This window comes from Chelonia mydas, chromosome 8 (assembly GCF_015237465.2).
Source record: "Chelonia mydas isolate rCheMyd1 chromosome 8, rCheMyd1.pri.v2, whole genome shotgun sequence".
NCBI classification, from domain to species: domain Eukaryota; kingdom Metazoa; phylum Chordata; order Testudines; family Cheloniidae; genus Chelonia; species Chelonia mydas.
The window spans coordinates 14,434,382-14,447,292 of NC_057854.1; the positions used below are offsets into that span (position 1 = coordinate 14,434,382).

Below are 12,911 nucleotides of genomic sequence, written 5' to 3' on the forward strand. Positions count from 1 at the left end.
TCACTAATAACAAAGTAGAGTTTGAGGTGTATGTGATGTCAGCCGCTGTAGCACAGCAAGCACAAAATTCTTGGGTCACATAGATGAAAGACACTAATTTTCAAATACTGTAATTTGCTTAAAAACATATTTAATTTAAATTAACACGTCCCTTTAATGTTTGGGCTTCTAGTTTTTTGTATCAGATGTCAGTTCACCCTTACTGCCATACCCTGCCCAGTGCTCAAGGGCCAGCAATGCATGCAAGTGCAAGCCAGGACCACAGCGTGCTCTTGCCCAGAGGAGCAAGAAAGCGTGTACATCCCCTTAGCCTGCACTGAGGAATCCTGCCTTGTCCAGCAGGGAGGGATCCTTTTGAAGAGAACAATCTGGACAGCATCTCAGTTCCACTTCACTGTTCTTGGTTCATAAATTCATATGCATATAGGCTTAGTCGTATAATTTCGCTGCTTGGAATTCTTATGAGCCAGTTGAGTGCTACTTGAATCCAAGTTTTTAATGGTACAGTACTTTTCTGATCAAAATGTGTTAGTCTAACAGAGCACTCTGATTATATTTAGCTAGATAAATTTCATTTTACTAACTTTTGTAACAATTTTTTTGAATTCTTTGAAGCTGTGATATTGAGACTGTACATGCACACAAAAATTGGAATGAGACTGAATAATTTGAAACTTTATTGTTTTAAGCACAAGTTCTGAAAAAATACTATGCATTCCCAGTAGTTAATTCTATTAAACAAGCTTACACATTTGGTTATTTTTTTGTTTGTTTTAAAACAACAGTGAGCTGAAACCATTACAGAAAGGCTGCTGTATGGCCATCTTCAGAGAAATTTGAAACAACCAGTTCATTAAAGATTGCTAACATTGATCTCAGGTTCCAATATTCCTTTGCTCACTGGTTTTTTTCCGTATGTTTAGTGTAGGCACACATTCTGAATGACTGTTTTCTGATCATGTGGACAGAGTGTTGGAATAAGATTTTATAAAAGATTTTATTGTAAATCAATGCACAAGAATATTTTATGAGCAATTTTGAGAAATGTGACAGTTTAGTTCTTTACAAAAGTTTACATAGATGCTTTTTATATTTTTGATATACATGCTAATATACCCAAACTGAAAAATCTTTTGCTACAGTTAAGATGCCTTTTTACACATATTTATAAGTAATAGATTTTAATCCCTTCATTTCAGTTGAAAATCGAATAAGCAACAGTTAGGAAAATGTCTGATTTATTTGTGTGTTTGTTGCAGTTACGTTTTTTTAAATGCATAACAAAATGGTATATTAAAGTGCAGGGTTTAAAGAGGCTCTGATGTCTCATGGAAAACATTCTATTTAGGAACAGTTCCACTTAGGTACAATTTTCTGGTGTTCTCCCCTCTCTGTTGAATGTTAAAGGCTTTGGCTTAAAGATAGGAATGAAATCCTGGCTTCACTGAAGTTAGTGTTAAAACTCCCATTGATTTCAGTGGGGCCAGAATTTCATCTGGGAGCTTATTCCTTAAAAATTAATCTCCTCTTGTTAATTCTTTATTTTAAAATACAATGATCTGTGTGACATCATAATTATAGCAACTAATTGTGATTCACAGACACTCGCTTGGCCTAAATTACTGCGGGTGTAATACATAATTTCATTGGAGTCAGTGGAGTTGTGCCCGTTTACGCCAGTAATAATTTTTTAATTAAGGAACATGGGCCTGATAGTGCTTTAGTACCTTCTCCAAAATGAATGCTGAGTGCCCTCAATTTCCAAACAGGAGCAAAGACAGCTTAACAGCTGACAATAGATACTCTACCTCTTGCAGAAATGGAACCCTAGGAAAAGAGGCACAGGAGAACTCCAAAAAGCAACAAAGATCCTGTTTTCATATATCCATTCCCTTATAACAACAGAACAAGAGAAATGCAGAATTTAGATAGAATTGCCCCTCAAAATGTTTTTTAAAGTTTTCTGTGAGACATCAACACATCTTTAAGTGGTCTGTTGTCATGCAAAAATAGTGTATTCTTTCTGAATTTACATTCATCTTATCATAGTTTATTTACATATAGATCACAAGTTTGTGCTTTTCACACATGGAAAAGAAATTAACTCAATTTGTTTCATTCTAGAAGAATTATTAAAGAAAAATTACTTTGTTATATGCAGCAAAATCATACCCAAGGCAGTAATGACACTGGACCTTACTGTTGCTGAGATAGTAGCAATTGCATAATGTACTGTAAAAGCATACTTTAGCAGCAAAGGAATTACCACTTCTTCTCTATAATGTACACTGTAGAATCAAGTATTTCATCCTGAACATTTATTTGCCCTTCAATACCGCATTACTTAATTACACATATTGCCCGTCCTGTAAGGTTAGGACTCAGTGCTGTGTGAGTTCTATCGTGTGTCTTCTTTGTTTCTTTGCATCCGATGAAGTGAGCTGTAGCTCACGAAAGCTTATGCTCAAATAAATGTTAGTCTCTAAGGTGCCACAAGTCCTCCTTTTCTTTTTGCGGATACAGACTAACACGGCTGCTACTCTGAAACCTTTGTTTCTTTGATGGTTTCTGGGGCAGGAGAGGTATGTTGGCTGTGCAATATACTGAGTGAAGAACATCAGATAGATATATATAACTATGCATTATTCTGTCAAGGGGATTGGGCTTGAAGGTATGTTTGAATCAGGTTTTCTCATATGAGCACAGGAGGCAACCTTTTTCAGTTGACATAGTATCAGGCCCAAGGAAACTCTTTTTTGACGATATAAAGGGGAAGAGCACATCGTATTATGAAGGAAAATGAATTGTAGAACTACCTCAACATACTAGTCTGCTCAAGGTAATGCCACCTTTGGGGGACCAGACGGACGGCACGCCACAGGGGCCCTATTCTGATCTCACCCTGATTTCACACCAGTGTAACTCCATTGACTTCAGTGGAGTTACTACTTTTTCTTCTCTCTGGTTTGTATCAGAATCAGCCCCTATACCAGGGGTCGGCAACCTATGGCACGCATGCCAAAGACAGCATGCGAGCCCATTTTTAATGGCACGCTGCTGCCTGCCGGGATTAAAAATCCGGCCCTGCCCTGCCCGCTCTTCTCCGCTCCCTGCCCCCTCCCGCGGGGGCAGAGGGCAAGGCGCAGAAGCTTGGTCCTGCCGGCTCCCCTGCCTCTTCCCGCAGTGTGCTGGGTCCCTGCCCTTCCTCCTCCTCCTCCTCCTCTCTGTCCCTACCAGCCAATCAGGTGATGGCCCTTGCGAGGGAGGAGCGGAGTCAGCCTGCTCGCTGCTCCTGGCGGAGGCAGAGAAGAAGCGGGGGCAGGGCCTTGGGGAAGCGGGCATATCCCCTCCAGCCCCCTGCCGTGAGCACCCCACGACCCCAGCCCACACCCCCAGCCCTCTGCCCTGACCCCCCCTCACACACACCCAGCCCTCTGCCCTGAGCCCTGCAGCCCCGCACACCCCAAGGCCCTGCCCTGAGACCTGTACCCCCTCACACACACCCAGCCCTCTGCTTGACTCCTTCACCCCCCCCCACAACCCCAGCCCTGACTCTGGCACCCCCACACATACCCAGGCCCCCCACACCTCATGCCCTGACACCTGCACCCCCCCTCACATGCCCCCAGCCCTCTGCCCTGACTCTTGCACCCCCCCACATACCCAGCCCCCCCACACCTCATGCACCCCCCACATCCCCACCCCTACCCTGAGCACCAAATGGGAGCTCTTGCACCTCCCCCCACACACATATTCCCACCTGCACCCCTCCCACCAAATGGGAGCTGCCCAGATAAGCACTCCACACCCAAACCTCCTGCCCCAACCCTGAGCCCCCTCCCTCATTCTAGCTCCTGGCCAGACCCTACACCCCAACCCCCAGCCTGCTCCTTCATCCCCAGCCCCGTGCTCAGTGCGCTCCCACCCTCAGCTCAGTGCAGAGAGAGAGGAAGAGAATGGCCAGAACTAGGGAGAAGGTAAGTAGGGCCGGGACCTCAGACCAGCAGCGGGTTGAGCGGGTCCGGCAGCCAGGACCCCGGCTGGCAGGAGCCGGCGGACGGAACCCCTGAGCGGCAGCGGGCTGAGCCGCTCAGCCCACTGCCGGTTTAGGGTTCTGGCTGCCGGCCCCTTGCCAGCCAGGGTCCTGGCCGCAGGCCCTGCTCAACCCACTGCCGGCCTAGGTGAATGGAACCCCAGACCAGCAGTGGGCTGAGCGGGCCGGCGGCGTAAGATCAACATTTTAATTTAATTTTTAAATGAAGCTTCTTAAACATTTTGAAAACCTTGTTTATTTTACAATACAACAATAGTTTAGTTATATAATATAGAGAGAGAGACCTTCTAAAAAACATTAAAATGTATTACTGGCATGTGAAACCTTAAATTAAAGTGAATAAATGAAGACTCAGCACACCACTTCTGAAAGGTTGCCGACCCCTGCCCTATACCTTCAAGTGATAAGATTAAAATACTTATTTTTAAGCCACCCAGAGTAGAAATGCTTTAGGAGAAGACCAGTACATACTATCATTTCTTTGATAGCACTTGAGTTTTGAAGGGGAATTCTCAAATAAGACAAAGATACATAACACACAGTGTAAATTATTACCCTGAGATACTATAAAGAGGTCGTAGGGGAACTCAAACCTAATGAACACTGGGATTTTCCTTGCAGTGGCTACAATAAATATTTTCACTTAAGGAAAAAACAAAGCATGCAAAAGGAAGACAGGTGTGCCAGATGTCTGAAGGAAAGCATATTAGTGCTTATGTTAAAGAACATATTTAGGCACATATTCATTTGAGGTTTTTATCCCTTCTAACGTTTCCGAGGTTAATGAGGCTAAGAATGATCTGCAGAGGAAGTTCTAATTACACAAGATAAAATGACTGGAGGGTGGGGGTGGCTTTATTTCATGTACCAAGGGTTTCCCCCAAGATTTAAAAATTTACACACTTTCAGGATATGGCTGTAGAAAAATGTTCATTTGAGCCAATTCTTTCCAAATTTTACATCACCTTGGTGTGGTCATGTACATATTTTCTTCCTACTCCCACCCCCTCTAGTATTAAAGTTAACAAGCATGTAAGCCATAAGTAAATTCAAATAAGGATCCTCAATATTTATACAAAATTAGAGATTAGTTGTCTGGACAGGTCAGGTGGACTGAATCACTTTAGAGGAAAAGGCAAGTAAATTAAATTCATGCTGTAGAGAAAGGTCAGAGGAAAATAGCTTCTTTTTTACACACCTGTTTATTTAAGGAACTAGTTACTGGTTCCTAAAGTAGATCATATTTGCTTAAAGGAGAAAAAAGGTATCGCACCTGATGCTTTGCACTGTGGATAGTCATTTATATCAGTGTAACATGAGTGTAAAACACTACCAGATTATAATGGTTGTGTTTTACACCAATTTTGTACTGATGGAAAGGACTATACAAGATGCAGGGCAATGAAGAATCAGGCCCATAGAATGCACATTTGATAAATCAGATAAACAAGTGCTGTACAAGTGAGATTATGTAACAGACGCAGTCGCCTGTGTAGTTTTAGCTGTTTGCTCTGAAATCTCTTTAATAGAACAGGCTCTGCATAAAACTAGCTCATTAGTTCAATTATTTCATTTCTTTTAAAGCATGCAATGGAATTTCAGAAGGAAGGTATATGACAGTTTAGATTAATAATTTAATTTAGGCTTTTTAGTATGAAAAGTAATGATGGACTTGTCTCAGACAGAAAAATAAGTTTGTATTTACTGCCCTAGCAAACCAGGTCATCTAGCAGCCCCATGCGAGTGTGTGGATTGGCGTAACTAATAGCAGTTATTAAAAAAAATAATTTAGGACCCTGTTCAGCTGGAAGAAGCCACCAAGGCTGTTGGCTCATGGAGTGTCCTCAGGTTCCTTGAATGGTGTAGGCCTGCAGCTTTTAACACCATGCAGTTTGAGCATGTAGTTCCAGAGTCTGCTCCTATTCCACTGGGGAGATATTGCCTTTCTAGCGGCTTCCCCTTTGCCACAGTGAAGGCTAAGGCTTTATCCAGACCAACGGCTTTATATGGTAATTTAGATCATGGAATTGTATTAGAGCTGTGCAAATGTCCAAAATATAGGGAAGGTCCTTCTTTGATAGATCTTGATTCAGTCAGTGACAAATTTTAAAGTGGTTGTAGCACAAAGATCAATCTTTCCCTAGCTCAATTTCCAAGACTCATCAGAAAGAAAAAGAAAGAAACCTGTGCCCCCTCCCACTAGGGTTACCACTTTTGAAATGCAAAAAAACCCAGTACCTTCCCCCCACTACCACCCACCAAGCCTGCTGCAACCCCAACCATAAGGTAACTCTGCAACCCTCCTCCCCTTCAAACAGCCACCTGTAATATCTAGAGAGAAAACTGGGGTGACCATACGTCCCGTTTTGGCCGGGACAGTCCCTTTTTTAAGCCCTGTCCTGACCGTCCTGACTTTTTTTTTTTTTTTTGCTCAAAAGTGGGCATTTGTCCCGTTTGTTCTTGCCAACTTGATCAGTTGGCAAGAGCAATCAGGACAAATGCCCACTTTTGCAGAAAAGCGGGTTGCGATGTGGAGGACCATGCGGGGGAGGCGAGTAGAGATGCCAGCCCCATGCAAGGGGGAGGGGGAAGGGAAGCATTCCAGCATGCAGGGATACAGGAGGGTTCCAGCAACCGGGCAACAACCTTGTGGAGGGGGCAGGGTTCAGGTGACCAGCAACAGCCTTGCATGGGGAGGGAAGGGGGGAGTGGCAGGGTTCCAGTGACCGGCATTGGCCTCGTTCCAGGAGGGGCGGCACCTCGAGTAAGCGGCTGGGGGTGTCCCATTTTCCCCTTGGGAAATATGGTCACCCTAAAGATAACACATGATACTATCACTCTCTTATGACTCAATCCCTCTCTCACACACATGCATGCTGCACTTGCCTGTTGGTGGGCAGACAGCTACTGTATTTTCAAACACCAATTTTGAGCGGTTATCGCTTAAACTGCAGAAGTGGGAACACCGCAGCATCTTTAACTGGACACCGACTTTTGACATTAGATATCCAAGTGTATTATGATAATAATGCAAATCCTTAGGCCCACATTAAAAAAAACAAGCTGGCAGACTAAAGTATTTTTCTGGTAAATCCATAAAAAAACTGGCCAGGCCGGTCAAATACCAGCCAGGTGGTAACCTTACCTCCCACCATGCCATCTCACCATGGTGGTGGGAAGGAAAACCGTCAAGGAAGCTTCCCCCTCAGCAACATGGGCACTCAGGAGTAACACTCCAGCAACACAAGGGAGGCCCTTTACCATTGCGCTACAGCAATGGGGATATGATGCCATCATTTCTAGCAAGTAAATTTGTTTTACTGAACACTGTTCACAATTATAGTTCATACATTGGGCCAGAGCTCCATTCCTCTGCCGGCAGCTGTGCCAGGGAGTTAATCTGGCCGGACTGCACAGCACTAGCACCATGTGAAGCAATAAATTAAGAATCAGGAGTGTATAGGATGGTGAGGGCTCATTTACACTAGTTCTCCTCCTCTTGTGAAGCTTTTTATTTTGTAGCTCCCACAGAAAGCTGACCCTTGTGAATAGATCAGTCTGCCACAGAGCCACCAATGCTTCCACATTCTTCCCAGCTTGCGCGTTTGTGAGCCCATGGGCATACTGTGCTGAGTCAGCATCTCAAGGAAGATCTATCTGCCACGCTATAAACTGAGTTCAGATGCATTGAAAAAAAGAAATACAGGGAATTGTATAACTTCCTAAAATATTTTTGCAATTACGAAGTGGTATTAATCTGGCTTTTTGCATTACGCCTAATATGCTGATGGGCATATTACATACAAATGAAATCAGGAAATTTATTCCTTGTTCTCTGTTAGTCAGGTCTTTGATGATTACATAAAGTCAATGGAATTTATGTCTTGCAGAGTATAAAAGCTGTCACTTAAAAAAAACACAAAACAAAACGACCAAAGATCTAACTTGAAGTTCTAGGTTAGGGAAAACAGATTTAGTTATGATTTTAATTATCAGCCTTTGAATGTTTGAGGTAGACCACATTATTGAATTATCCAGGATTTTAGTCATAATCTATAATGTTATATACAATCATATCAACAGATATATCACATACCTTTTTCCTGATGTGTAATCAATACTGTTTGGGGGCATTAATAATAATATAACCTTCCATGATATACTTTAAGTTGTGCTGGAATTTATGTATCTTTATATGGATATGTAGCGTAGTTTTCAGTAGTCTCCTATAGCGTACAGACTGTAAAAAGATAAGGTACTACAGCTGATGAAAAAGGAAATTTACTGTTATATCAGTGATGAGGTCTTGGAACAACAAAAGGTTCAGACATAAGGTCAGATGCTTATTCATTTCAACTGTGTCATTCTGGCTCTGTACTTTTGAGTATGTACTTTAATATTGCTACAAAGTACATTATTCAGAAGAATTTTCCTGCCGCTTCACATGGAGACACTTGAATAAAGCTCTTCTATTTGTTTTTTGAAGTAATCTCTTAGCTCTCGTCTCCTAGCCTTTAGCGTTGGTGTCAGCAAGCCATTTTGTACTGAGAATAGATCAGAGTGGATGTAAATGGCTTTGACCTGAAATAGAAAATAAATATATTTATGGCAAGACTAAACTAACATCATCCACTATTAATAATTAGTACTAATCAAAACTCCTGAAATCATAACGATTCTGCTTAGGTTATCAGCAAAAATGACTTTGCTGGGTCCATCTTCAATCCTACTAGTTGTCTGTCCATATCACAAAGCATCCACACACTCTTCTTGTTTAACAGAATTCTCAGGACGGATATAATATTTGTGTTGCAGGTTGGAATTAAGAAGCACTAACAGAGTGGCATGATGAAGTGTGAACACCACCTGTCCATTCTATGGCTGTATCTCACCACTTCTCAATCAGTCCTTCATGCTTTTATTAGCATCATCTTTTCCCTGCACCATAAACCTTTGTCCACATGCTCCCCGCAAAATATTGCCCCCGTCCCTAAAATAAATATGCATTCAGTCTGCTGTGCTCTTGTTCCACTGCGTGGTATGCAAAGGAGCGTATCCCCAAAAAACTCAGAGTGGCTCAAGCAGAGGGGAAATGTGGCTATATGTGATGTTGCCCCATCTACAATATTTCCACATAGCTGAAGAGTCACAGAAGACAGGAGGGTGTCACAGAGTCAGGAGAAGGAGAAATCATACTAAGGGGCATGATCTTTCTGAAGCATGGATTTAAATCTGCCCAAAGACACTAAACAGCACTGACTCAGCCTTGCAAAGCTGTCATGAAGCTTTACTAGCCAGCATAAAAGTCTTCTGATCCAAAGTTAACATGATAATGATCATGCAAAAAAAGAATGGTGTTTTAGTGACCAGTTACAGTGATAAAAATCACTCATCCCAGGTAAAGAGAATTTTACAAGGCTGCCCTTACTAATCCACGGCGTCTGAGCACAGCAGGAAGCTTGGTGGCACAAATGGGGATGGGTTGTGTTTCCGCTATATTTATGGTGGTGCTGGTGGTGGGAGACAGTAGAAAACTATTTTGTCTGGCTGGCCACAATCCACATGGTTCAGACAGGACTCCTTAGCCATCTTCTGCTTTTTTTGTCCGTCACCAATCCTCTTCACATTTGGACAGACTAGGAGTTGTAGGAAATGTGGTTTAAGAATGACCGTTTTATTCCATTAAATTCTGTGGCTCTCTTTTCCCTGTGTGCATTTTATTTCAGGGGCAAAATGTAGGGACCACAAATAATTTCTTTATATACTGTGGCCAAGTGACTTTTAAAAGGGACTAATGATTTTGAGTTCTGTAATTTTTGGGTGCTTAACTTGAGACGCACTAAGGGGGCATGATTTTGGAACACCCATCCTCTAAATTGTCTCCGAGTTGAGCACTCAAAAACTGCAGCACCTTTTGAAAGTCGTGACTTATATGTAGTTATATACAAAATGTTTACATAAAAGAACAACATAGTGGTACAGCAATTATTTTTAAAGTTCTTAAAATGGTAAACTTTGTGCATTAATGTTATAGCTAGTTAAAAGATTATGAAAGAGTCTGATTAAAATTACATGACCCCTCAAACTAACACTGTCCTGCCTAAATTCAAGAAAAGAGTTAGAGGAAAATTGGCCTGGGTGGCAAAGGGTTCTGCAGTATAGCATAAGATATAGTCCCACACCAAAGGGAAGAGTTTCTGGTAAATTCACATACCACTTGTGACTATCTTCTTTTAATAAAAAAAAAAAATCCCTATGACAGACATCCAGAATATATTGGCCTGGATCTACTAAAAATGTCCAAAGGATTTTTATATATCAGAAATTCAGGTCTTTTCTGCTCAGAAGTGCTTTTCTGCTCAGAAGGCTTACTGGAGAACTAGTGAAATGGTGACATTACAAGAACCAAGGTAGTGAAAGTGGAGCAATTGTGAGGGGAATGGATTTTTAATTAGACTTGTTTAAAAACTCTTGGATTTGCTTGTTTTAGTTAATGTCTATTTAAGCGGTCATTAGACCAGAGAGTGAGAATGACCCTATAGTCTAGTGGTTAGGGCACTCACCTGGGAGGTGTGAGACCGAAGGTCATGTCTAAGTATTTATACTCAGTGGAATAGCTTAAATAGGAGAGTCTGAGAAAGACCTGCCCTAGAACATCCCACTGCCCAATGACTGGAGTAATCTCCGAGACCCAAATTTAAATCCCTTCTCCACACTAGGCAGAGGGGTCAAACAGTGAGTAGTTTTGGGTTGATTGAAACTATATTTTTTGGCAAATAAACTACTCGTCTGAAAAATTTCACACAACTCCATCTATGGGAAAGGTGGACCTGGGCAGTGGGACATCTCTGTATGGTCCATACTGGTGAGATAATCCGGCCCAATGTTAGGTCATAACAATCACATACTGCTCTACACATGAGGCTCTACACAATAGACCCTTGTTTTCGAACTGCAATACATTCAGGTACTGTATTTCCATTTCATATGGTTTCTTTCTATATTTTTTAGCATTGCAGCAGAGTTTACCTCATAACCTCACAGTTTATTTAATGCATGTCAGTAGAACTGGTGTGTTAAGGGTATTCATAGTGTGAAGATTAGGGCAGGAACAACCCAGGTAATTACTAGACAGCCAATTTCATTTATTATGATCCATGCTCCATCTGGAATTTCTTTTATCAGTTATGGAACTGTCAGAAAAATGGAGACAAAGAGATTTAAGGTTTCAGGAGCTTCTGCAAACTCTTTAACACAGTAGATTTTCACTGGACTTCTCAAGCAAAAACACAAATAAATGAAGCTTACTAGTGATATTTAAATAATGTCTTAGATATTCACTTTTATATTAATATTTTAATAACAGATATGCAATAAAACATTAACTTTTAAAGAAACATTTGATGTTAGCCTTTTTATGTGTTTTGATCTATATTATTGCTACCATGAAATACTGCATCAGTTTCAGAATTTTCCTGCTTGAACGTTTGTAATTCTGTTGCAGAAAATATTTAGGCAAGCGTTAGAAAAGGATTAGTGCATGCACTGAAAATAAACAGAGCAGCTGTATTTTCTAGGTCAGTTACATGAATGGTACTGTAAACCTGATCCTACTTTGCAACATTGCTGTCAATGGGAGTAGGATCAGGCTCCTAAAAATACTGTTCTTGACCTCTGGTGATTATACCAGGGATTATATAGGGCCTGCTCTTGTATTCCCTATGCACCCATAACTCCCACTGAATCTACTCTGGCTCCTGCTGTGTGCAGAAAACAGGATCAGGGACTATAGTCCTTATTTAATCAAAAATGATAAAAATAATTTGTCAGTGGCATAGTGGTGCTTTCACAAAATTCCTGCATAGAACCATCAAAATAATAATGAGGCTTTTATTACTGTGGACCTTTGTGGCAATATTCATGCATTCTTAGGGGCTAAAGAGTTTAAGAAAGACACAAATGCAAGCTATAATTACTTACGGACACAACATAATCTGACATTTAGGCTTTATATGATGCATACTAACAACTGCCTATTCATCATAAAGGGTCGAGTTTTCTGACCATAGGGAATAATGTTATCATACCTGCTCAAAAGAATGAAGTCCACCCTCCTTCCCTAGCCGCACCATATCTTCCATTATTGCTTGTGTCAGCTCCTGGGTTAGAACACATAGTTTTCCATTACCCTTCAAGAGACATCTTTACATCCAATGATATTATTCAGCAGGAAAATAAAGTTTACTGATCAAAGCACAAATACACTGTTGATTCTGGCAGTTCATACATCAATTAGCAAATGTTGCTTTAAAAGAAATTCCTTTATAAATAGAAAACGTATGAATGCTTTATAAATAAGTAATGTGATAATATTTTTATACAGCAGAAAATGTAAGGCTAACGTTTTCAAACTTTGGTTGAGGATAGACATTTAAAGCGTTAATCCTTCAAACTCTTAAGTGCCCGAATAGTCCCATTGACTTCAGTGGTATTCATGTGCTTTTAAAGTTAAGTGTGTGTGTAAATGGATTGTGGCTTAAATCATCTATGTTTCATGACTCTAGTTGGTGCTCAGTACTTCTTAAAAACCATTCTGCTTATTAAGGTGCCTAAATAGGAATAAGTGCCTCACTTTAGCCACCAACATAGAATATTTTCACTTAAAAACTTTGCATCTTGCCATTATTTATAACAACTACTTTGAATTTTTTAGCTGAGTTAAACATTAATAGGAAAGAAGTTACCTTTCATACGAGTCTAAAAAGAGATTGCATAAAAAAGAACCGTATGATATGTATTCACAGAAACATTCAGAAGAATGGTCATAATGACACAGACAAATGATCCATCTAGTTCA

At 41.0% G+C, this 12,911-nt stretch overlaps 1 protein-coding gene across 5 annotated transcripts in view; it reads right to left on the minus strand.

Moving 5' to 3' along the window:
- Positions 1–660: 660 nt before the first annotated feature.
- The window catches only part of ACSL6 (acyl-CoA synthetase long chain family member 6), a 112,203-nt gene continuing 99,952 nt past the window's right edge, over positions 661–12,911 (minus strand). For 4 of the 5 annotated variants that reach the window (XM_027825818.3, XM_043553007.1, XM_027825805.3 and 1 more), the window contains exons 20-22: positions 12,142–12,213; positions 5,253–8,635; positions 661–2,548 (exon numbers count right to left, since the gene is read on the minus strand). In XM_027825818.3, the coding sequence (XP_027681619.3) occupies positions 8,495–8,635; positions 12,142–12,213 (213 nt within the window). In that variant the 3' untranslated portion in view covers positions 661–2,548; positions 5,253–8,494. Of the gene's footprint in view, positions 2,549–4,668; positions 8,636–12,141; positions 12,214–12,911 lie in introns of those variants that run through there. The other variant, XM_037907001.2, reaches the window with a different exon arrangement.